Source organism: Cuculus canorus, chromosome 17 (genome assembly GCF_017976375.1).
Source record: "Cuculus canorus isolate bCucCan1 chromosome 17, bCucCan1.pri, whole genome shotgun sequence".
NCBI classification, from domain to species: Eukaryota; Metazoa; Chordata; class Aves; order Cuculiformes; family Cuculidae; genus Cuculus; species Cuculus canorus.
In genome coordinates, this window is record NC_071417.1 from 7,580,239 (window position 1) to 7,606,021 (window position 25,783).

General features: G+C 48.1%; 1 protein-coding gene across 3 annotated transcripts in view; it reads left to right on the top strand.

Annotated features, from left to right (window-relative positions):
* The window catches only part of TTC28 (tetratricopeptide repeat domain 28), a 133,619-nt gene that overhangs the window by 26,749 nt on the left and 81,087 nt on the right, over positions 1 to 25,783 (top strand). Inside the window, exon 1 of one of the 3 annotated variants that reach the window (XM_054082044.1) lies at positions 8,283 to 8,464. The exons of the other annotated variants lie outside the window; for them this stretch is intronic. Coding sequence (XP_053938019.1) covers positions 8,438 to 8,464 — 27 coding nt within the window. The 5' untranslated portion in view covers positions 8,283 to 8,437. Of the gene's footprint in view, positions 1 to 8,282; positions 8,465 to 25,783 lie in introns of those variants that run through there. 3 annotated transcript variants of the gene reach the window in all.

Sequence of the window (25,783 nt, forward strand, 5' to 3'; positions counted from 1 at the left end):
GCTCCCTGTGCAGCTGGTTGCAGTTCTTACATGAAATTAGTGAACACAGCTTGTCTTTCTCTCTCACCTCTCTTTTTGTGACTCATCTTTTTAAATTATCCCTTCACTATCCTTCCTGACTTTTCATACTTCATAGGCTTTTTAACAGCTTCCTCTGCTCTGAAACACTGACAATATTTTTCTGTTTTTACAAATAATTCTGTAGCATTTACAGATATCATATAGTCAGCAGTTCCTGCTTGTCTTCTGGGGCATGTGTGCTTGGTTTGGTACCTGGTTTCTATTTTATTATTGAAATGCTAAGAGCATGATTTTACCTACCCAGTTCAGTCGTGTTGTGAATACCTCATACAGCTTGCTCTGAGAGAAGAAAGGTTAAACGCTTGTGTGTATGGGAGAATACAGAACAGACTGAACTGGGTTTTGGAAACTGTGTGTGTTCTTTGAGTGGTCTTGCTGACAAAAGGCTCCAGTGCAAAGCACATCCTATTGATCTCTCTTGTGAGTTTATTGGAAATACCAGTGCTTAAAGTGATCCAGAACTGTGGGTTATCCTGATAATAGGATGCAGACCCAATCTGTAAATGCATTCACAGTGTTTTCTGGGCAAGAAGCAATGGATCAGCTGACGTTCCTTGGAGTAACTGTTTTTCTCTGTTTGTTGTGGGTGCTGCGGGTGGTGTACGGGTGGCTCTTCTGCCGCCTGCAGCAGCGCCTGCAGCAGACACATTGGAGTTATTTTTAAGGTGCATTTATGTTGCAGGGTGACCTCCTGAGGCTTCCTAGCACTTCAAAACACTGCCTTGGAAATTTTGAGTGCTTTTAATTTTAATTTTAAAACCTTTCTGGTTTGATAATAGAGAAGTACCTGAAATGAGGGAGAACAGAGGACGGAGCCAGGCGCTTTTCTGCAGTGCCGAGGAACAGGACCAGAGGCCATGGGCACAAACTGAAACACAGGAGATTCCTTCTGAATATCAGGAAACGCTTTGTCACTGTGAAGGGTGATGGAGTGCTGGTGGGGTTTTCCCAGGGAGGTGGTGGAGCCTTCCTCTGTGGAGACAGCCAAAAGCCACCTGGACATGGCCTTGGCAGCTGGCTTGGGGTGGCCCTGTTTGGGCAGGAGACTGGATGACGTGACCCCTAGAGGTCCCTTCCCACCTCAGCCATCCAGGGATTCTGTGGTTTATTGCCTACAGACAAACTGCGACCTCCAAGCACTAAAGGAAAGTATGCTTTTCTGTGTTAGCTGTGTCTGTTTTCATTCTTAAATTTCTATTTTTCAGCAAAGGGTAATGGTTTGAGCTGCTGGTGGGTAAAATGCAGGTCCTGCAGAATGGCTGGAGTTGCTTGGCAACAAGCAGGAACAGGGAGGGAGGTGAGGAAGAAAGAGCGGCTTCCGAATGTATATATCCCCTCTGAAATCACTGGCATGTGAAACAGGACAGCTTCCTCAAAGACCTACAGTGCTTGGGAAGATTTCTTGGGGACATGAGGCGATATCGGAACATGGAATGAAATTGTGGTTGCCTTTGAATTCTGCTACTTAAGAGTAAAAAATATTTATTTCTAAATTCCCCCTTCCTATGGTCCCCTTCTCTTGTCCGACTGACGTTAGAGCAGGAACACCCAGGGAGTAGTCCTTGTTTGTGGCTCCACTACTTTTCTACCCGTTCTTTGGGCTCCATCTAACTGAGCGGATGAGGTGTTGCCGGGTGCGATGAGGCACGGGTGCAGGAACAGATACCCACACACCCAAGTGCACACAGGCACACACACAAACACACACGTGCTGTGCATGGCTTCTTTCCTGCTCCCTTTCGTGTGTGCGCTTTTTCTCTCTGGCCCTTCACCCTTCACTTAGTCTGCAGGGACTGGGCACTCCAGCCGTTCCAGTGCGGTAGCACCCTGCTGCCTGTGTCTGCTGTGGAATGGCAGCGCAGATCTGATCAGAAGCCTCACCTGCATGTGAAGTCAAGCTGGATGTGTGGAGGTTTTTGATCAAATTAGCAATGTTCCTAAAGAAACTAGGTATTTCCTTGACAGCTGCCTCTTACTACCAGTCTCTTCATTTTATTCATTTTTTATCTGTGCTAACAGCCACTTGCCAGTCCATTTAGTGTGCCCAGCTAGGAGTACAGCACTGGAACCTCTGGGCGTTGGAGAGAAAAATGATGAAACCTGAAGTCAGCAAGAGGTGTACAAGCTGGTTTTAAAGGCAGGAAGACAAAAGCTGTTAAAGCTGGGTAGCTCCTTTCACTTGCACTTTGATCGGATTACTCCTGTATCCGTAACATTAGAAAACGGGCACTCAGGAACTGTGGGGAAGAACAATCTAAATGGATTACAAGTCTCAGAGCATCTCAGCAAATAATGACACGAGGTGAGGAAGTCCAGAGGGTCATGGAAAACTGGTTGTTTTTACTCTAATGGGTAGTGACAGACATTTCCACCAGTCTATATTCTCAGGATAAAGATTGGTGAGGAAAAAGATGGAGTGAGATGGTTCTGCTGGGAGTGGATGTACAGTCTGGGCTGTCTGGATTTTATTGCTTAGAAAGAATTTAATCCTACAACTTCAGTCACAAGATTTCCTCCTTTGGTATTAACTGCTTGGCTGGAATTACAGCGTGACTTCTCCACTTCTGTAATGGGCATGCAGAGGACCATCCTGTACCAGTTATCTGGGCATACTGGGAGTGAATTGATTATAATACTTACCTTCCCTTAATGTCTCTTTTTGGCTGTCTGTGTTGTCTTGTGGATTCTTTGGGAAAAGCACTACTCTGCAAGCTCTGGAAGGAGCCTGTTGCACAGTTCTACCAGTAATGAACAATAAATAACATACCCTGAGAAATAAGGCACAGTTTCAGTGCTCTGAGATAGAAGGAGGTTTTCCTCCTTCGACGTCAAGCTACGTTCCTTTAGGATCTGCACAAATATCCTTGCGGAGGGGGTGACAGAACCCATCTTTGGGAGGACGCCGGTCCCTCTGTGTGCAGTGAAGGGTGCAGATCCCACCCGGTCACCAGCCTTGTGAGGGGCACATGTCGCGGTGTGATGTATGTTAGACCATTATAGGTGATTTACTGGGCTCTTTGAATTTCTTACTTGAGACAGCAGATGGTGGTGGAAGTCAGCAAGGGAAGGCTCGGAGAAGACTTTCCTCCTAGAGAGGACAGATAGCAGAAAGGATACTCTTCGGTAAATCTTTGCCTTTTACTTTGACCCACATCTTGACTGAATTACACGTGTCTCCATAGCAGCAGTAATTGTGCTTCCTACGGAAAAAGGGAGGGGGAAGTCCTAATAAGAAGCAGGTCCCAAACACGGTATTTTCTGTTCAGAGTCATGTAATGAAAGAGCTGAAGTTTCTTAAGCCAATAACAGAGACACAATCAGTGGTTTGAAAGCAAACACCTTCCTTGCTAAGATACAGTTAAAATTTAGGATATACTTCCTATCCAATAAACCCCAGAAGTATACATTTTGCTGAAAGATTATCACATAAATATTTCACAGACAAATATAACATTTAAATAATGCTTCTCATGATGAATACAAACATTCACATCAAACCGACGAATTTGTAATGATGGTTCTGTTAATATCAGACCCACCATGCGTGGACACAATTCTTTCTAATTCCTCATGTGGAGACCTGGAAATTATTTGTGTGTTTGGGTTTGGGGGACTGGAGTTGATTTTCTTCTTAGCAGAGCATATGGTCCTTCGGTTTAGATTTGTGACATGCAATGTGGTGTCCTACGTTCCCTGGGACCAGTGTGGAAGAGGTGTGAGTGTGGGAGGCCGTTCCCTCAGTCCCAGCGCAGGCATCGGTACTTGACGAGGGATGCTATCACAACAAGATTAGCCCTAATCTTGTATGAACCAATTTGATCGTTTCGTGGTACCACTGAATAATTCGTAATTAGCAACAGGCGCCTACAGCCCTCATATAATTTGCCCTGCGTGACCACCGCCCTCTCCTGCCCCTTCAGCTTTGTGAAACCAGTTGCCAGTAATAAATGCTGTAGCCTTTTTCCTTATCTTCAGTTCATTCTGCGCCTCTTTGAACTAAGTCGAGCTACAACTCTCTAATTAGTGTTAAGCCACCAGTTTTTCTCAGCTGCTTCTCCTGTCAGAAGTATCTGTACTTTCAAGATAAGTATATCCTTATTTTTCAAAGCCCTCTCTATGGGTTTTCAGCCTGGATTATACCCCTGCGAAAAACGCCTTTTCTGCTTGGCTAAACAAAGTGTTTTCTGAAGTGATTTTCAGTCTTTTGAAGAGAGTCAGCTGCTGAGATGTGAACTCCAGGTAACCTAATCATGAAAATAATCCATGCTACTGCTACATGGCATAGAACAACCGATCTTTGTTATTAAGAGAACAGGACCAACTGCTGTAGTCCAGTAGCAAAATGCAACAGGAGCAAAAGTCAGATGGACCAGAAGACCAGCATAATGCACTAACACTTTATAGGACCTTGAATGGCTTTCCTACCTGCTATATCCTTGCTCTTTACTGTGCACTCTCTCCAATGCACATACCAGGATAATCTGAAGGGACCTGCCTGGATGTGTTCCTGTGCACCCTGCTGGAGGAGGGTCTGGATGAGCTCTGGAGGGTCCTTACAGCTCCAACTATCCTGGGATTCTGTGACCTGAGCTCCTTTAGTTGAACTTCGTACTCCTTTCTTCCTACATAAGGAAGTAATGGCAGATCGCGTGCCCCAAGCACCGATAGTGTGGAGGTCGGAAGTAGAATGTGGCTGTACGTTGGAGAAGAACTTGCCGTAAACTAACATCTAGAGATGAGTTGGCTTTTGGTGATATCTGGTAACATAGAGAAGTGCGATTCTGGAAAGGACGGTGATTCTTGAAATCAGTTATCTCCTGTACATCAATTACTGCACTTCCAGGGAGTTCCCTTCTCCCAGCCCAGGGGAAGTCTCTGAAATGCTTTCTCTCAATTCCTTAGCAGCTGCAGTAGCTCGGATCAAGTGCACGCTATCTGATCTTTAACCAGCTGCAAGGTGCCGTGTATATGCTCAGAGTGCTGGTTTGAGGCAGCTAAAGCGATAGACGCAGAGCGTTGCAATGAATAGAAAGCTGCTTTAATAAACTCAGAAATAAAAGGATTTGATTTTATTATGCTTCATGAATTTGCCAAGGGACTTGGCTATTAGGAGCTTGATCTGCATCCCTCTGGCTGCGTTAGGGTATCATTAACTGTTAAAGTGCTGGTATCTTTCAGAATTGCCAGTCCAGCAGGCTCACAGGAGAGTGTACAGCATAAGATTAAGTTGTTATTCCAAATCTTTATGTACCTGATGAATGCTGTCCGATTTAGCTGCTTGCTGAACTGTAGAACGACACCGTAAACTGAATTCTCCTACTCTTCGGAGAGCCTGACTTGCAGTTTGCTCATCAAACAATCATCTCCAACAGGACTGTTTTCTACTTGCAGTACACATGATTGTTTCTAGGTGATGTTCTTTGGCTGAGCAGAGGGGCTTTCAAGGTATTAGAACTTAAATGTTATTAAAAATGAAAGGTTATGCCAGAGAGGAGATAGCACGTCAAATAGTTCTAGGTTCTTGGCAAAGATTAATTTGAAAACAGCACTTTAAAAGATTTTTTTTTCATTGAGTTGTAAGATTGAGGTCTACTATCAGATATGTCTTAATAACACACAGCTTTTTTCTATCTACATTAGTGAACATCTTAAGGAGAAAAGAGATGGGGATTTGGCACAATATACCGCACTGTCAGATCCACAATCCAAATTTAAAAAATACCAGTAAATCAGAGAAAGGGTAAAAAAAATAAAAGGTATTGGTGTGGGCAGCCTTTGCTGCATGGCTTTGTGCCACTTAGCAAAAATGCTGACCCTTATTCACCCATAAATATTGGAAGGAATAAAATTGCTTACTGATGTGTGTTTGGGAAGAGCAAACTCTGTTCTCTGAGAGCTCCTGTCCCAGTGTCCCAAAGTCTGGGTCATTCACTCAGAATGGATTAATAATGCTGTTTCTTACAGAAATTTATCCTGCCTTTATTCTGGGTATCTTCTATGGCTTTGACAATCGTGCCAACATAGTTTCTTTTTTTTTTCAACAGCAGAAATAAAAAATTTTAAATATAACAGAAACGCCAATCACTGGAGTAGGAATTAAGATGAGGAGTGAGACAGCTCACCCCCTTCTGTGACAGGTGAACATGCTCAGCTCCTGCTTTGCTCCCTGTTAATTATCTTTACGAGGGAAAGATTTCAAAATCCTCCTGTTGATCATGTCAAAACAACACATTTTGGATACAGTCTGTGAATTAAATCAAACCTCTTTCTGACAGCATCATGGTAAGTGGCATTGTCTAATTCTGCTCGTTTATTTTCTTTCCTTGAGTCCCGACTCCGTCATTTACAGAACTTTCCAGAAGCATCAGTGCTAGTTTTTAAATTGATTGAAATCCATGAGTTTCAGGGTGCAGTGGCTCTCCTGTCAGTACAGTAAGGGATGTAGCTCCATCCTACCCTAATTCTGATGGGTAAAACCACCTGGACTTCCCAGTCTGTAGTGCCACACCTCTGCACTTCTGCCCCTGCTGCTTTTCAAAGCTGAATTTCTCCCTTGCCTCTCCTTGGCGATTCGATTTGTAGCCTGGTGCCACAAGGACTGTCAGAAATCCAGACGAAGGAGTGTGAGCAGCAGTGCAGAGCCTAGAGCCAGTGTTTGAGATTAGGGCAGGATGGGAACCATGGGAGGTGGCTCTCTGGCTGAGCCACACCTCTGGAACTGGAGCTGGAGCTTTGTCTTCACTCTGTAATCCATGCAGTCATTGTGGAAGGGATGCAACCTCTGAAAGGGATGCAACCTCTGACCAGAGCAGCTTTGAGCTGAAAGACCCAATATGAGTGAGCTGCTCTTGCCTCCGTGAGCTCCGAGGCACACCATCCTTCAGGAGTGGGGAACTGCAAGAAAAGGCACTGGCTGTTCCATTTCCATGGAGCCAAGCAGAGGATATTCATTGTTATATGTTTTGATACTACATTTTGTCACTGAATTGATCATTTGCTTCTGAGATGCTGCACTGAGGGTCACTCCTCAAAGCAATGAAAACTATGACTCTGCACCACTTCTGTCACAAAGGAGCCGTTCCATCCTGGGTCACCCTTTTCCTTCCAGGTGGCACCTTCGGGGCCGGTCAGAAGCCGCGGGGATGGAGCATCCCCCCCCGCGTCCCCTGCAGCTGGGTGGGAGCGCCGGGGATGGAGCATCCCCTGGAGCCGCGACTGGGTGGGAGCCCTGGGGACCGTGGGGACGGAGCATCCCGCGGGGATGGAGGAGTGGGAGCCCTGGGAACAGAGGATCCTCCACATCCCCCGCATCCTCCAGAGACGTGGAGGAGCCTCGGGGACAGAGCATCCGCCGCATCCCCCGGAATTGTGTGGGATCCCTGAGGATGGAGCATTCCCTGCATCCCCTGGAGATGGGTGGGAGCCCCGGGGATGCAGCCTCCCGCGGCTGTGCGGGAACTGCGGGGATGGAGAATCCCCCGCATCCTCTGGAGCTGTGCGGGAGCCCAGGGGACAGAGCAGTCCCCACATCCCCTGGAGCGGGGTGGGAGACCCGGGAACGGAGCGGTCCCGCATCCTCCAGAGCTGCGTGGGAGCCCTGGGGACGGAGCATCCCCCGGGGCTGTGCAGGAACTGAGGGGATGGAGCATCCCTGCATCCTCCAGAGCTTGGTGGGAGTCCCGGAGATAGAGCGGTCTCCGCATCCCCCACAGCCGTTCAGGAGCCCCGAGGACGGAGCATCCCTCACATCGCCCGGGGTCGGGCAGGAGCCCCGGGGACGGAGCCCCCCCGCGACTGTGCGGGAACCGCAGGGATGGAGCATCCTCCGCGTCCCCCGGGGCTGTGCAGGAGCCCCGGGACGGAGCATTCCGTACAGCTGTGCAAGAACCGCGGGGACGCAGCATCCTCCGCGGCTGTGCGGGAGTCCCGGGGACGGAGCGTCCCCCAGGGCCGGTTGGGAGCCGCGGGGACCGAGCATCTCCTACAGCCGCTCGGGAACGGCGGGGATGGAGCCTCCCCCACGTTGCCCTGAGCATCTCCCGCATCCTCCGGAGCTGGGTGGGAGCCCGAGGACCGAACGTCCCCTGTAACTGTGCGGCAGCCGCGGGGCCGAAGCATCATCGGCGCCGTGCGGGAGCCGCGGGGCGGTCCCGGCGCCTTTGTGCGGCGGTGCGGGGCGGTGCGGGGGCGGTGCCGGGGCGGTGCGAGGGCTGCCGGCGCCCCTGTCTCCGCCGGGCCGGGGCGGTGCGGGCGATGGGAGCCGCGGGGCCCGAGCGGCGGGGCGGGCGGCGCGGGGCAGCATGAGTGCGGGCTGCGGCCCCGCCGCGCCGGTGCCCCGCGGCCTCGCTCCACAAATATGATGAAATGGCAGCCCCGGAAGAAGGTGGGTGGCGAGGGGGGCGGCGGTCCCGCACCGCGTCCCGTCACGGGTCCCCGCATCCGCTGCTCCGGGCACCCCCTTCTCCGGAGCGTTTGTCTTCTCCTCTCTCTCTGTTTCTCCACCTTCTCTCCTTTCTTCCCTCTTTCTTCTCCCCCTTTTTCTCACCCCTCGTCTCTCTGCATCCCCTTCTTCTCCCCCACATCCCCTTTTTCTTCTCCTCCTTCCCTTCTTCTTCTCCCTTCTCCCCTTCTTCCTCCCTTTCTCCCCTTCTTTCCTTTCTTCCCTTTTCCCTTTCTTCTTCTCTCCTTTTCCCCTTCTCCCACTTCTTCCTTTCTTCTCCCCTTCTCCTCTTCTCCCCCTCCTTCCCTTCCTCATCTCCCCTTTCTCTCCTCTCTCCTCTTCTCCTTCTCCCACTTCTTCCCTTCTTCTCCTCCCCTTCTTCTTCTCGCTTTTCCTCCCCTTCTTCTCGCTTTTCCTCCCCTTCTTTTCCTCCTTTCTCCCCTTCTTCTTCTTCTCCTTCTCCCCTTTCCTCCCCTTCTTTTTCTCCTTCCTCCCCTTCTTCTTCTTCCCCTTCCTCCTCTTCTTCTCCCTCTTTCTCCCCTTCTTCTTCTCCCCCTTCCTCCCCTTCTTCTTCTCCTCCTTCCTCCCCTTCTTCCCTCCTTTCTCCCCTTCTTCTTCTCTTCTCCTTTCTCCCCTTCTCCTTCCTCCGCGTCCCCGCTCCGGCTGCCGCGAACTTTTCTCTCCCCGCCGGGCTGCGAGGAGGCGGCTGCGAGGCCACCGGGCGGGCGCTGCGCTCCCGGCCGCTGCCCAACATGGCCGCTGGCTGGAGCCAAGACACGGGTTCGAGCCCCGGGGGCCGCGGGTTCGAGCCCCGGGGGCCGCGGGTTCGAGCCCCGGGGGCCGCGGGTTCGAGCCCCGGGGGCCGCGGGTTCGAGCCCCGGGGGCCGCGGGTTCGAGCCCCGGGGGCCGCGGGTTCGAGCCCCGGCAGCGTCTGCAGCCTCCGGGGAGCTTGGCACTGCATTTTATTGACATTCTTTTAAGGGAAAATCCAGCAAACGGAGCATTTCATGTGCCCCTCCCCAGCGGTGACCCTGCGCTCCTGGCAGCTGTGCACTCTTACACTTCTTATTTTCTATTTTTCCCCATTTTCTTTTGGAAAAAAACCTGCTCGAACCAGCAGGGCTCCTGCTTTCTCTGTGGCGTGATGTGCGATGCTGTGTTTTACATCAGGGAAGAAATAGAAATCATATGTGAAACTCATGAGAGTGTCTCTCGCTTGGAGTGCAGGACATGGGAATAGATGGTGCTCCGGAGCATCCCGATAGCTGTGCGTACCGGCATGGCATCCCTGGGCGATCCGGCAGGCTTTGTGCCACTGATGCCTTTGCTCTCCCCAGCCCTTCAGAAGCTGTTCCTTTAGTCTTTTCCAGCAATGATTGCTTTTAATGAGTGAGATTCTTATTTCAAATTACTGTGCCTTCAGCAGGATGAGTAGAAGGAGGGTGAGTTCAATGAGAGCGTCTGGGCATTTTTCACACTCTTCCGTGCCTCCTTTTGGACTGGTTTTAAGATGTCTACAAGCTATAGGTTTTTACGTGTCTGTTTTTACTGTTTTCAACCAAATATGCAGTCGCTCCTGTGGTTATGGCTGTGGAAACCCCTCCAGGCCATGGTTACAGCAGTATCGACTAAACCACTGAAATATTTTTCTTGGCTGCTGGCTGGACTCCTCGGCTCTGGAAGATTCCATGTGGAGTGTCAGGATTCACTCGGCAGTGTTGGCTCACCCACTTGTGCTTAAATCACGATGTCAGACAGTTATTTCTTTCCTTTGCGCTATTGTCTGTGTCCAAATAAAGTTGATTTTGGGCAACCGAGTTTGATTGCGTAGAGGGTGCAGAAGGCGGCGGAATTTGTCTGAGCTGTCAAGCGTTTCGCTGGTCGGAGCGAAAAGTAATTCCTATTCTTGCTATGATGCGATGGAAACTATGCTGGTTGGAATAGGCTCCGTTCTCAACTGTAGCACCAGTAAAATCTCAGCAGAGGTTATTTTGTTGGTGTTGCCAGCACACTCACGTGAGTGCAGCCAGGATTTCTGCTGGCCTGGCCCTGGTGCCTTTGTGGTGTCGCAGTCATGTGCTTTGCAGAGCGGTTTGAAGCAAATGACTCACGCAGACCGCTCGCTCGAGAAGGCACTGCTGCTCCAGGACACAAAATGAGGACTGTATCGTAGCTACAGCGTTCCTGGAGCCCTCGGTCATTTATAGCTGTTGGTGGTTGCGGAAAGGGAATTCTGTGAAGTGGTGTGCCTGCCTGCTCCCCCCTGAAATACCCAGACTTGAGAGCTGTCAGTACAAAAGCTGTACACGTGTCCTGCAGCAGGAGTCTTGGTTGACGTATTAGAGTTGTACTCACATTCTTTTGCTTTACCCACTTTTTTTTATTATTAAACGTTTAGGGTGTTTCATTCATTAAGGGATTTTTGCTTTCACAGCTGTTCAACTGCGCAGCATAGGATCGCGTGCAGTTTTGGTCCTGCGAGTAAACCTGGAGGAAGCTCCTTTGTTTGGTGATGCTCAGACACAACTGTCACTCGTAGTGTGTAAGGCATTATCTTGTGTTCAGCTCATGAAGGAAAGAGTTTGCATGTGACTGAAATATTTCCTTTCTGTCATAAACAGCATGTAATTTTCTAAACTTAGAAAAATATGATTGTTTACTCATTTTTTCCGCAAGCACCAGAACGGAAAGATACTGTTCCTCAGTACTTCACCGCCTTGCCTTGGACTCTGTTCCCTTTCAGATTCCTCCCTTGGCTCCGTGGATCAGAGCAGGGTTTGTGTTGGTGGCCTGGGGGCCACTGTCACTGGAATGTGTTTCTCTGGCCAGTGGTCAGTGGGCCCAAACGCTGCTGGAGCTGGGGCGGGCAGGCGGGCTGCCAGTGCCTTGTGCAAGCTGTTTCCTTGGGAAGCCAGGCTGAAACTTGAGCATGAGATGTCCAGCGTGTTAGGGTGAGCGCAACTGCGCTGACACACTCTCAGGAGGCCGGTAATTAAATTATACCTGATCTGGATACACACTGCTGGCGCATTGTACTGATTATATTCTTTGAGAAGCATAAAATTAGCCATGTTAATTTGTTGAGTGGCTCAGGCAGCAGGAATTACATCTTTCTTTCCAGTCCGTGCTGTATCACAACCTCATTTTGCAGCTTCTTTTGGCTTCAGGGCATGGTTTGCTGGAAGGATGCGTGTGCCGTTTGTGCTGTCCCAGGGATGCTGATGCAGTTACTCCCTGGTGATAAAACGCTCTGTGCTGTGATGCTTTTTGCTGGATCTTATCACCCCAGGCTCACCTCGGGCTGCTCCAACCCGTTGTCAGGACTTGCTGCAGCCTCTTGGCTGAGGGAAGAGGAGAATGGCTGGATGGGGTGTCTTCTTGTTTGATTCCTTTATCTGTGAATAAAAACAGTAATAAAATCTGTTTTACTCGTGATTGCATAATGCTATACTGGAGTTCAGGTGAAAATGCACCTTTCAGAATTATTCAAGCTGGCAAGTTGAAAAAAGTGGTCCTTCAAGTATGTTGAAAGTAACCTGGTTGTTAATGAGGGGCAAAGGGGTAAACTGTGCATGTTTAAGAAGGCTGGTAACAGAAACTGGTTTCTATCCTACAAAAAATTGCATATCAGGCTCATTTACTGCTCAGTTTTGATGACTGCGTGTTGGACCAAACCTGAAATGACTGACTGGGCCAGGTGCATGTTTCATGAAGGATTCAAAAAATCATTAATTACAACACTGTGATGAACTGCAGTCTCCCTTTGTGAGTGACTTGAAGAAGTTCTGTGTATTTACCAAGAGCAGTTTGGTAAGAGGATTCATTCGCATTTACCAACTCCTCTATGAAGAAATAGCTTTCCTGGTTTTCCTGCACTACAGAAAACAATATGCCTTTAGTAAATTCATGCAAATCTCTTTATATTTGTGCCGTAATGTGTTCTCTTTGAGCTCTGTATTAGTTTTTTGAAGTCTGGATCTTCAGTATTATGCTAAGTCCAAGGGCTCCATTAGGATTTTAAAGAGCGGCTCCGGACTGTAACAGTGCGTTTCATCTTGGTCACTACTGGTTTTAAAAAGCGTAACAGCAGGATCCAAAAGCTCAGCCTTTTTCCTTTCAGCATGTAATTGCACCACACTTCATGGCTCCGTCTATCCATGCTGTGACTTGATCTGAGCAAACACGTCCACTTGTACGTGGATGGAGGGGGAACAGTTTACTCCCTGTGCACTTGAGAACTGAAGTGGAGTCTGGTGGAGCCTGAATACCTCTGTGAGATGAGACGGTTGCTATTAATTTCATTAGAAACAGTGGAGTGGCTTTGCGTGACCTTACTCTTGTCAGGAACGGTGCCCGCGTGGCCTGTTACGCAGAAGCACTGTTGGGAAAATGCGCTGAGTGCATTCTGTATTGTATTGCTTGTAAAATGTCACAGGTGGTAGAGTTCTTTCCCCTCGGGAATGGAATGGGCTGATTCCTGGGCGGGCTGCATATGTAGAGGTAACCTTTTCCCTTGGCGTGGTGAAACGAGCTGTGCTGCACAACGAGAATGGACTGAGAAATACTGGCAGTACAATGCCAATTTCTGCAGAGGAGCAGAAGCTCAGTTGACTCTGAGGTTCCTTTCTCTATGGATTAGAAGGTTATGTGCAATTGTGTGGGCGGTTGCATCCGGATTTACCATTGTGGCAGGTGCTTTGATTTTTCCAAGGTGGAAAATCAAACCTGTTTGACAGAACTTTGTGCGTACCAGGTGAAAATAAGCAGGTTAATTTATTCCCCTCCTTCTCTTCCCAACCCTACTCCTTCCCCCCAGGTTTATAACTGACAGTTATCAGAGGGTGCTTTAAACTAAAAGTGTTCATGGTAGGCTTTCCTATCTCATATTTCTTAAGAGGCTTTTAAAATCTAAATCTACCCTGTTGTATGCTTAAATAAACAAAAATGGATAGTACTCCTGACCTGTTAAATGTTGTAGATCTTTTCCATTTAAGGCCATGGAGTACTTGGCTCTGGAATGATGTGATGCCTGAATTCAGAGCGATCAGAGCAGGTAATCTGCAGATATAGAACTCTGTCCTCCTTTCCTCCGACAGCCGCCTGGAATGAAGAAGCTTCTTCCAAAGCTGTTTGGTCTAAAGAGCTGTAGGCTCTGCGGCTGAACGGGCTGCCAGTGCAGGGCTCGGCTTTCTGGACTTGCCAGAGTGAACGTTCCCTCCAGCCCTTTCCCAGCTGTGAGTGCAGCACTGCTTGCTGCAGATTCCTGAAGGTTGTGGGGTTTGGTTGTGGTTTTGAAGGAGAAAGCCCTGAGAAGAAAAGGCTGAGGAGAAACCCTGGCAGCAGAGAATTAGGAGAGGGGTATAAATGGGGATATGATACGGCAACAGAGTGGTGGCGGCAGCGGTCCGGCAGACTCCATTGCCACTGACAGTGATGAGATATGTGGGGCTGTACGTGCTTGCTTATGAAAAAAAGGGAATAGCTGACATTGTTTTCCTTATGCACAAGAGGGACAAAGGCAAAGCTTAGTTTATTGTAACTCTGGTATTTTGTTTGTGTTTATACAGTTTTTACAAACACTGCAGCAGCTGCTGCCACACTGGTCCTCGCTGCCCAAAAAAGAAGACACATCAAAATGCTGTCCTCAAGCCTTTGGTTTACTCAGCGGAAAAGAACCGAATAGGACAATGCAGTGTTATAACTTGATCTTCCTTTGCCTTGACCTGGGGAAGTGGTTTGTTCTTCCTGTTCTCTGCATGCGCTTTCAAAGTCTGTATCTCTTGGGCTTCCACGATGCCCTAATGGCAGCATCATCAGGTAGGGACTGGTGGCTCTTGTTGTTAGTGGCAGAGACACACGCACCGGCAGAGCAGAACTGTGGGGTGAGCAGTGTGATGACAACATAGAATTCAACAAGAAGCAATTCCTCCTGCTTTTCCTAAATAGAGCATTGATAGGAGCACTTTTTGCAGTAAATGCTGTACTAGAGAATTTCAGAGTAGAAGATAATTACAAGTAATTATGGAAATTTCTGCAAGGGAGCTTGTCTTAATTTGTTCCTGTTAAGGAATGGAACTGCTCTAGTTGTGGCATTTGAATCCTTTTAGGAGATTAATGCAGTCTTTCTTCATTACTGTGAATGGGCTTTGTAGCCTTCTGGTAGATCGAAAATCACCCTTTTAATCCTGCTTATCCATTTGAATTTCTACTGAAACTTAGTTTGATTTAGAAGAAAAATCAATCACATGCACAAAACTTCTCTTAAGCCAGTTCTGTTATTTCAGGAGCTGACAAAAGAGGTTAAAGGTGAGTGTGCGGAAGCACAAGGGGAAGGGTGGCTGTGGAGGAAGGTGAAAGCGGAGGATGTGATACTGAGCAAAAGGGAGAATTTATTCCTTATAGCGAAGGTGAGATGTGCACATTGTACGTGTGTGTTCTGGTAATCGGGGATACCAAGACAAAGTGAAACGTCAGGTGTCGTTTGTGTGGAGCTTAAGGAGCCTTTTCAGAGCAGGGCCAACTGGAGAAGATCATAACACAGGGAATAAATAGGGCGAGGAAATGGATCTGACTGGACAGTCTGCTGGGTCAGCACAACCTGTTCCTCCCCTGCTTGGAGAGCAGCCCGTGGGGAGTGCCTGTGGTTTCAGGGGGCTCTGTTCCTTTGGAAGCTCACTGCAGTCCAAGGAGAGCTGAGTGGTGCCGCCTGGCCCAGCTGCAGGAGAAGAAGCCGCCAGCTCATGTGTTCAAAACAGGGGATTTTCCATTCTGTGGAAATGTGACTCTATCAAGTTGCTCCTTGTTTCTTTTATTGTTATTATTTACTAGCTTGCTGCATTTGATGGAGTAGATGAGGACTGTGAGATGAACCCAAGTGTCACACCTTATTGCAGACCATGTTTCCGCGCTCTTCTTGGGAGCGTGAGCAGTACAGTGACTTCAGCTGTTTTGATAACCCCGGTCTGGGCTTGTTTAGTTTCTTGGTGTACACTGCATTGGAATGACATTATACAGCTGAGACAGGAATGTTTATGGGATAGTCTCGGCTGAAACTCTGGAATCAGAATTTAAATTTTGTGGCTTTAGTTGCAAATAATTTCGGTCCTTTTAATGGAAAATGGTTTGTAAAAGCACTTCTTGCAGCTAGTGTACAAATGGGTTGGGTCTCTCTTGGACACAAGCTGTGGTTTGACCCTTGCTGGTGTGGCTGAGTGTCCCACTGGTGAGAGGAGCTGAACTGGAGCTGATCCACAAAGGAGGAGGTGGGGATCTCCCACTGTGGTCTGGGGTGGCTGAGTACATCGTATTGCAGCACTGTGTCCAAGCGGCCTGTTTGCATCTGCCCTGGAAGCCAAAGATGTTGATGCAGAGACCCCCTGGACATGAACCAGGTTGTGCTTGGTACAGTGTGAGCCTGTGCAGACTTAGGCTGGGTCTTGGCTTTGCTGCGCTGCCGGAGAGGAGACTGCAGGGCAGGGATGCTCAGTGTGGCTGAGTACCAGTCTACTGTAGGTCCTGCTTGGGTGCAGGTCCTTATCTGCTGCACTTCTGGGCGCACATCCTGCTTGGAGGAGGCAGGCTCTCCTGCCAGATTTTGGAGGTGTGGAGGTGGCTGGGCGGCCTGGGGGAGCTTGCGTGGGGCTGGGTGGCTGAGGTCTTTCTCTGGAACAGCTCTGCTGGTACAGGACCCAAATGAAACTGGTTTAATTCTGAGAGCTGCCACCTCCTCGCATTAATTCAGATGCTGTATGATTGTGAAGAAGCATGCCGAAATATATTGTGAACTAAACTGCCATCAGAGTGATAAAACAACTGTCTGATCTCATGGTAAATGACGCTGTTTCCCTCTCAGAATTTTTGTGTTCTTCTTTTTACCTTGTCATTATTATTTCCTTTTCTGTTATGATTATCTTGTAACCTGCCAGGTGATGATATCGGCTCATCTACCTTGAAACCCAAGTCTGGAAGGGAAGGAAAGGTAATTCCATTGATATTCTGCCAAGTATCCTCATTTTCCTGACAAACCTGCTGTTCTGTAGCTTCCTCCAGCAGACGCCACTAAGGCAGACTATCCGTATGCCTCCCATATGGATGATTGCATGGGGCTGGCAATACTACCTTCTCTTAAAGTGGAATCACACCTAAGCAGCTATGAATTAACCTCCATAAAACATTCTCCTATTTTTACTCCTAAGTGGCAGGAAGGAGGGACTTAGAAGGCTGATACATAAAATATCCAGCTGTGTTATTCATGTTAATTAGGACTTTGCAGAGATTGTTAGGACTTGGCACCATCCCATTTTCCATAGAAGTGTTAGTTTGTAATGGTTGGGGAGCCCATTGGTGAATTTCTAGGCTCTGAGTTTTAGCTTTTGCTCAGGTGCAGATCCATACCTGGCGTATCTGGGCAGAGAAGCCTCGATGGTGCTTTGCTGCAGCGTGGAATGCATACCCCAGTGTCCTCTCGTGCAGTGGCACGAGGTGCCTTTGTGGCAGTGGGAATTCTGGTTTCCTAATCACACCTGTGAGGTACCAAGCCATGAGTTTTGGCCTAGTGGGGACTTTCACAGCCACAAGTCCTGCTACCATAAAAGATGCTGGAGTTTCAGGACTTTGAAAAGCAGCAGATGTTAGAACACAACCTTTAGTGGTACAGTTGTATCACGCCCCTGAGCCTCAGTTGGTCGGCATCATGTGGACAGCCAGCCAGACCTCGTAACCCCGTTGATCCTGTGGTTGGAAAAGCAATTGGCTTTTAAAACTCTGCCTCTGTTCTTGCTATTATCTTCTACATAGGAAGGTTTGCAAAATAAATGGCCACTGTTACAGCCAGCTATTGATGAATTAGATTAGGCTGGTTTTCTGGTAACGGTCCTCTTTGCCCCAAATGGGCTTCTCAGCTTGCATGAGGAATCAGGCTTTTGCTGTGGAATGGATGCTGTAGACAATTGCCAACATGATTGACATCCATAGAATAAAATTAGATCCATAACTCTCTTGGAACCCAGGGGTGTTTCAGGGACACTGAAGAGCAAATAGCATTTTGTAGGCTCAAAGACGGGTAAAGCACAACTGGAATGCTTTCAGGCATGTTACCAAGAAGGTTCAGTGCCTTCTTCCTGGCCTTGAGAGTCCTGATAATGACAGTGTGCTCTGTGTTCAGAGCAGGGGCAAGCAGCGAAGCTCAGCCTGCTGCCTAAGACAGGTTTGTGCTGTGGTTTCTTGCCGTGTCTCCCAGCTTTGCCCAGTTGGCCTTGTCCATTCTGTGGGTCCTATCTGGCAGTCTGGCCTCACAGACGCTTGGTAGATGGGTCACTCAACTTCTACCCGTCCTGGCAAAGAAGCAAGCAAAGCAGAGCTTTGTCCTTAGACACCACACAGCCTTTTCTTCTCTACTTTTCATCTGGTTTAGCTGAAACCCTTTCAGCTAATGCCAGTTCACTGCCTGCCACTGAAGAACATCCTACTGGGATGCAGTTCTTGGCCATGACACGGTTCTGCTTCTATGTTCTGTTCTTCTCTCTGCCCTGCATGTTTGCTGTCCTTAAGCCACAAACGCTGTCTGCTACTGCTTTGTGCGTATGCTCAGTGCCAGGAGCAGCAGGGCCCTGTTCTTTCTGTGCACAGAGCGGCGAAGGGTGCGCAGCAGGGTTTGTACAGGAGAAGTCACAGTGTTCTCCCCCAGCTGAATTGCCAGGAAGAGGCTCACGCGCTGCAGGTTCTTGCTGCTCTTGCATTTAAACAAAGAGCAGTTTGTTCATGTGTAGAGATGCAGCCCCTCTGCCTGCAGAGGTTTTGTCTTGGGTAGCAGCCCATGCGCGTTACCTCTGGCACTTGGACCATGAGCTGCTGGTTAGCATAGCTGCTGCTCTGGAAAAGTCTAGGGGTAAACTTCGTTTGATGTAGAAAGAGCTGAGAAATTATTTTGAAGTCATGTTTAATTTCCGTCAGGGATTTTCTGAGATCAGATCGATGCAGCTCAAATTAAAGAAAGGAAGAAAACATCTTCCTTTCAGGCAGTACAGTAACTCCCTTGGTAAGTATTCCTGCCCAGCTTCTGTTTTGTTCAGCGTGCCACCGGTTATTAGCCGTACAATACAGAATAGATGGCTCAGGTTGTATGAAAAGCAGATTGAGCTGTAGGGTGTTTTGCAGTGAAGAAATGTGCTTGAAAGGGAGCCAAAAGCTGTCGTTTCCTTTTTCATCCATTAAAACGTGCATTAACACTGTCAATCAGCAGGCTTCAGAGGGTCAGCAAATACAGTCAGCATCTGCCAATAACATCAAAGATTTAACACATCTCGGTATCAAAGTTATATTAAAGAGAGAAATTTGCCGTGTGGGCATGAGCTCCAGCTGTGCTTCAGCTCTGATGACTCTGAACGAGTACCTGATACTTGGAAATGTGCGGTATTCCCACTGTTAGGAGCAATGTGACCGGCTTTGCCGTGCTGGTGAAAAGTCCAGCACCGCTCCGTGTCCTGCATTTTCCATCACAGGGAGGGTTAGCAGGATCTGCTGTTGGAATCAGCAAAGTCTCTCAGGCTTAGGTCCCAGTGTGTCACACGTCTCAATGCAGTGAGACGGTGAGATTTGGGTCTGTTTGTATGGTTTTCTTAAACATTTATTATGTGCTTTGTGTAGCTGGCAGAAATCAAAAGCACTTTGTGGGGTGTGCGTGCTGCTTTCTTTGCTAACTGGCATTATCGTGTGAGCAATTGGTAGCACTGATTTCAACCCACCCGTCCAATCTAAAACTCAGATGAATTAGCAAAGAAATTGCCATCATCTTTGTTAGTCTTTGGCGCTGGATTGGCCCTGCCATCGTGACACCAGGACTGCAGAAGACATTGGTGTTGAGTAGTGTTGAGAGTCTTCTTCTGACACTGCTGCTTGAGTATAGGACCTTGTCATACCTTATCTTTACTGTCTTTTAATAAGCAAGCAGCGGGGTTTGTGTGTGTTTGGTTTGCTTGTTGTGTAGGTTTTGGTTTTTTTGCTTTTTTTTTTTAAATAGACTCCTGTGGAAGTCTGCACAGTCCCTAGAAATGTCCCTTTTCCCTCCTCCTGTTCCTCCCAACCTCCTCCATTGCTTTTCAAAAGCTGGTGTCTTGTGTGGCTTTTAGAAGAACAGAAATTTTGTACAGTTTAGTGATTCAAAAGAACTCACTTATGTACTGGATAATACACAGTTTTGGGGAAGATAACATTCTGACAGTCATAATTGGGGAATTTAAGGCAGGAAGGGATGCACTGCTCATTCTGTAAATGCATTTAAAGGCTAGTTACTGCTTTGGTGGTTGTGTGCTGTTTGCTTTCTGTTTAAATGCTGAGGAAATAGAAAAGATTTCAAGCCCTTTGTTAACAATTTAACAATGGTTGCTTTTCCCTCTCTGCCAGTTGACTGGATATCGCGCGAAGAACGCTGAAGCTCTTGCACCCTGGTTTTTGTGCAAAAGTGTTTGCTGAACCTGATGGTCTCCACATTGTCCATCGCTCACTTTTCCTACAAGCTAGCCAAGAACTCCTGGAGTAGTCCGGATCCTTTGGTGGTTGGGAATTTTCGCAGTGACGTTGAGCTCCGGATGGAGGTGTTGCCAGTGAGGGTTGGGAGCTCTGGAGAGCTGTGCTGTCTTAGAGTCTGTTCCCGTTCTGGCTTTGAAGCTGGATCGTTTCATTTGCTTTGCTCGGGGGATAAGACAGCTAGATCTTATGAAATAATATCGTAAACATGCTGCAGCACTTTGAGTTATAAGCAGTTCAGCTGTTTTAAATGTAAATGGTGGAGGATTATAGACTTGATTTGTTATAGCTTCCTAATTCTGCCTGCCTCAGCACTTCCTTGGCCGTTAATTGCATCGTGGCTTAGGGCAGCATTCTGTAAGCTGCTGGAGGCAGCTTCGCTGGAGTCTGACACACTTTCTTCTGTGGTTACCTACCAAATATGCACTCGGATAATTAGTAAGGAGGTGCTTCGGTGGCCCAGTTTCTGTCTGCTGCAGTCTTTTGCGTCTGAAGTCCTCTCTCCCCAAAGTCTGGAGGTCTTTTGCTTTGGACGTGGATGTCTGCAGTGATTAGAACGGACAGACCTGTGTTACAGTGGGTAAAGAAGTGTGGAGAAAGATGTAGTACTTTGCATGGGCACTCGGTGGGAAAGCTGTAAAATTCCCCAAAGCCACAGTTGTTTGGGATTTTTGTTTCATCCTGAAGGGGCAGCTTTTGGAGCTTAGACTTTGAGCTCTGACATTCTTGGGAGCTTTTAAGTTCACTGCCCATGTTTGACCCTACTTAACTACACAAATACCAAGTAGTAAAGCTTGATGATGAAAGAATGCGAAAGAAGCATTGCCAGCAGGTCAAGATGGGGTTTTGTGCCCCTTTGCTCTGCTCTGGTGGGACTCCACCTGGAGTCCTGCAGCCAGCTCTGGAGCCCTCAGCACAGGCGAGTCATGGAGCTGTTGGAGCAGGTCCGGAGGAGGCCACTAAAATGATCAAAGGCCTGGAACACCACCCCTATGAAGAGAGTCTGGGAGAGTTGGGGTTGTTCAGCTTGGAGAAGAGAAGACAACGAGGTGTTGTCCTGAGATAGGACAGAACAATGGTTCCTGGCTGGAAGTTTCATTTCAAGTAGAAAAATGTAGGGTTTAGTCATAATGAAGTATATGAACACATTCTGTATGCATAGGGCTTGTTCTCTGGCTTGTGCATCAAGGGTTTCTGGAAGGAGTGTAGGAGCTGAGCGCAGCGTCATGCACTTTGGCAGGTGGTTCTGGCCAGCCTTGCCGTAACCAGTCCTTTGAACTTGGGAGCTGGAGTTCCCTGGAGCCGTTTAGGGCAGGCTGAGAGGCTGACAGACGCTGCTGGGATTGGTGCCCAGGGAACAAATGTGACCCAGCCTGTCATCTGGTCTCCAGCAAGGTGGGAGAGGGCTCCCTGGGAAGTTAATGATGGCAGTGACATCAAGCTGACAGAGGCAGAGCCACCAGCTGGTGTGGAGAAGCGCCTCGCTGCGGACAGCTGTGTGCTTCGTTAGTCTGGTGGCTGATAAGTAGTTGTTCTAAGAGGAGAATCCAGCTTCTGATACTTAAGAAAAGAAGGAAGCAGGGTGAACTCTTCACAGTTCTGCTGAAGAGCAGCCCAATGTTCTTCCTAATGCTAATTTCCCCAGAAATTACTTTAGCTTTTCCCTAGTTTTCGGCAACGAACAGAAGTCTTGAGAGAGTAGGAATACTTTCTGGTTCCCACTTTTACAGAACCAGGGTCTTGTTCAGTTTCCCCTGAGTCAAGGTCTCAATGCTGTTCTGATCAGAACTAGCTGGTTACAATCGTGCTCAGTTTCCACACTCCTGGATACAGGTTGAATCACTGTCATTTTGTTATCCAATTTTCTGGAGTCCAAGTCACAAAAGCATTGGCAACTCATGTCTTCTGGATGGTGCTGTCTGTAAGAGGCTTGGCAATCCTACTGAAAAGTAGGTGCAGAGTTAACTGTGAGAAGTGCAAGGCGCTGCATTATTGTTTGATTCCAGTTATCCAGCTGTATTTTACACTATAATCTCATAACTGAGCGTTCTCATCAGTACCAGGGTGGGGAACGTTATGGAGTTCCACATATGGGTTGTGCATTCTTTATCAAGGTGACAACATTCCCAGTATTCCAAAATCTGCATTTCAGAATTACCGGAGCCCTGGCACAGTCAGTGTTCCTTTTCTCCTTTTGGAGGTTCCGAACCCCTCTGTACAGGCTGTCTTGAGCGCTCGCCATCCTGACTGGCTCTGTACATGGCTTTAAAAGGTGGCAAGTGATAAACTAACAATTTGTGCAGTCTGGAGAGTTGCTCTGTGTAGTGGGTTGTCTGATGTGACAATAATGCATTAGAGGGAGGTTTTCCTAAGGGAAATTAGACTGAAGGCTGCAGGTGCACTGTGTGTCTCTCTACTTGAGGAGGTTTGTCTTCTGAGGCATCATTAAAATTCCTTCCAATCATTCTCACAACACAGGGAACAGATAAGCGTGACAGTTGAATGACAAGCGCGTACACAGACTGGAACAGGCAGACTGGCTGAATTTAGTTTTCTGCTTACAACTTTTGTTCTGAGCTGAATTCATTGTTGTTATGATACACGCACAAAGCTGGATCTGCCATTCCAGATGCCGATTTCTCCTTTTCCCGCTTCCTGTCCTTTGCAGCAAATTCTCACTCCCTCTGACGTTCCTTCCAAGTTCCACCCCTTGCACTGGTTGTGGTGGGTCTGTTGCAGCTGAAGCTGAAGTGATGGGCTCTGGCACACCCCACTTATTTTAGGGAGAAGGGATATGGTGTGGCAAGATGACTAAAGTGCAGTTTGTCTTTGTGCGGAGCCTCTGGCTGCAGGAGTCAGTCTCCTGCTTGCTTAGGGCATCTAAACCCTTGAGGCTTAAAAGACGGATGGCCTGCCAGGTACAACATTTATTTCTTAAACAGGTTAATAGATTTTCTAGTTTTAACCTTAATCTTATCCCGTTAATCATCTCAGCATTGACTGATTAATGTTTTTGTTCCAATAAGCAGTGAAAACTGGAATTCACCCCGTTATAGATGTTCACGTTAGCTACATTAACCTGTACCCTCTTTGTAGACTTGTGCTTCCCTGCAGCATTAGTGACCCCGGATCGTGCAGGTATCTTCGGAGACATTATTAGCAAGACGATTAGAATCTCGATGGTCCTGCTGGTGGGTGACCTCTCTGCTTTCCTGCAAAATCTGGGGCTTCTGTAGTAAATCCTAGAAAACCTGGTCCCCACGCCAAGCTGATGTGTGCCGTGTACACAGGTGGGCTAGTTCATCCCTCTGGAGCCCGATTATGTCCAGTGCTGCTCGTACCATGTGTCAAAGTGCTAATTATCTTAGTGTCTGGCTGTATCCCAAGTCTGTCTGGTAATCAGTGAAGGTATACAAGGAGGTGTCCTCACTCACCTCTCTATTTGCTGCTGTTTGGCTCACGGTGTCCAGTTGAATCCATCTGAGAAACACAGGTTCCAGTGGAACCAGGGCATTTCCTTGACTGACAGTTACCTCCATTGGAAAAATAACGTTCCTATTGAACAGCCCTGAACCCTCTGAGGGGTTCAGCCCAGACTGGTTGGGCAGTTTGGGTGCAGACAGCACTGAAGTTCCTGACTTGTGCAGAAGATCACTTGAGGCTCCATTAAAGTTGCTTGTCCCTGAATTCCCTGAACCTGTTTAAGTGGTTCTTATCCAGGGATTTTTAGACAACAGCCCTGCACCTGCTTTTCCTCTGTTGTGCCCTCATCTGAAGGGGAAGATCTGAGATGCTGAGTCTCACAAACTGGCTTTGTTAGGGACCAAGTTCCAGCAGGGTTTTCATTTTGATTTATCTCAAGTCTACCATTTAGGAACACGGAGGGGAGCGATGCAGGCTGCCCCAGCTGGAGCATTTGCTCTTCAGTCTCCTGGTGCTCCTCTGCTCAGACCCATCCTTTCTGAGGCAGCGGTTGCGCTGCAGCCCGTGCTACCATGGAGACGTGTCACCAGTGGCCGTTCAACCATCGCTGAGATGGCGGCTCCTGCTGCCGCTGCTCTAGCCGTGCGCTGCCATCAGCGTGTCTGCGTGGAGTCCTGCTTTGGTGAATCCCACCTCTGCTGTGCTCGTAGTGCAGTACCTGCTGCCCTTCCAGGCATAGAGCTGTTGATGTGGCACTTCACGGCCCAGCAGAAGCTGACTCTCTCTTACTTTGATACCTTTCAGTTGTTGACGTGCAGCTTTTTGAGCTGTTTCTACCGTCGGCTTTTTTCCAAAAGCCTTCTCCTGGCATTCACATGAGATGTGAGAAGGCAGGAGATCTACATCCCTCCCAAAGAAGGGGTGGTCTGCACGTGGGATCCAGCTGCGAGAGAATACCCCATCGATTTGGTGTAATTCCAGTGCCATTAGGGACCTGGTGTAATCCCTGGGCATAAAATGGGAATTTTTCTGCAGCAGAGTCCTGTGGATTCTGATAAAGGTTCCTCCGTTGCTCAGAAATGGATTCTCTTGACTGTAGTGGAGAGCACGCTAATCAGGCAGCACATCTGCGGAAAGGATTTGAAGAGTATTTGCTTACTGCTTGTCAAATTAGAGTCAATTTGTTGTAGTTTATTTATGTGCTCACTAGCAAGCGCACTAAGGGAAAGTGTCTGAAATATTGAGGGCTGCTGTGGTGTGGCAGAGTGTACAAGGAGTTAGAGGGAGCCGTGGAGGGGCTGGATAAACAGTTTGGTTCATGTAGAAGCTAGGAGAGGATGATGATCCTCTGAGCCTCACAAATAGTGAGCTATGAACATGGAAAATATCACCGAGCGGCTGTTCTCTTGGACATTCATAAGGTTTTATTACATCGATTTTGTTCTTCAGTGACCATAGAGTCTCAGGACTTAGTTTAGTTTATTTTGTGTGCAGAGCCTGTGTTTAGGCTGGGTTAGTTACCAGCCACTGGTTACCGAACCACTAGGTGGTTGTTGACTGGGCTGCATGAAGCATGGATGGCTCGTTGTGTCCTTTCCAATGAAGCAGATGGAATGTAGAAGTTATCGCTGCCCGCTGCCAGGATTTCAGAGCTAATGCCATACACTATTCTGTCTGCTGTGTTTTGGGTGCCCAGCCTACAGCTCCAGTGTTGCTGGCACCGTTTCGGAGGAGTTTGAGGGCTGCAGGTGAGCTGTATTTAGGGTGACAATGAGGCAACTGAACTGATGCTCCAGTCTGATATTTGGGAACACTGAACACACTGTAGACATGAGAGCATCAGAATGGTTTAGTGATGGTAATTACCTGATGGTAGTAGGAATAGGGAGGACTCTGATTGTGCTGTAGTTTAAATGGTTGTGGGACCAGTACTGATGGATTGCTGTTCAGGGAGGGAACGATGATTTACAGAATAGTTGGAAAAATCCTTTTGTCAAAATGGAAAATACCGAGCAAAGTTGGAATCTTCTGTTTGCTGGCTTAGAGTTGTCCTGTGCTTTGTTCTGACATGTAGTGAGCTGGCTTTGGAGTTTTTGTGCGATATGAAAGTCTGTCAGTGGTCAGGTACCTGTCGTGATGCACAGTGGGTTTGGAGTGGTCTGCCCCAGATAGTACTTGCATAAAGCCGGGAAATGTGCTCTGAAAATGCTGGCTTCCTCGCAGACCATAGTTGCAGAATAAGCAGGTACATGCTGCTTGCGCTCTTGCAGGGTGTTCATCCCTCAGGGATGGTTTTCATGCCAGAAAGGCCAACGC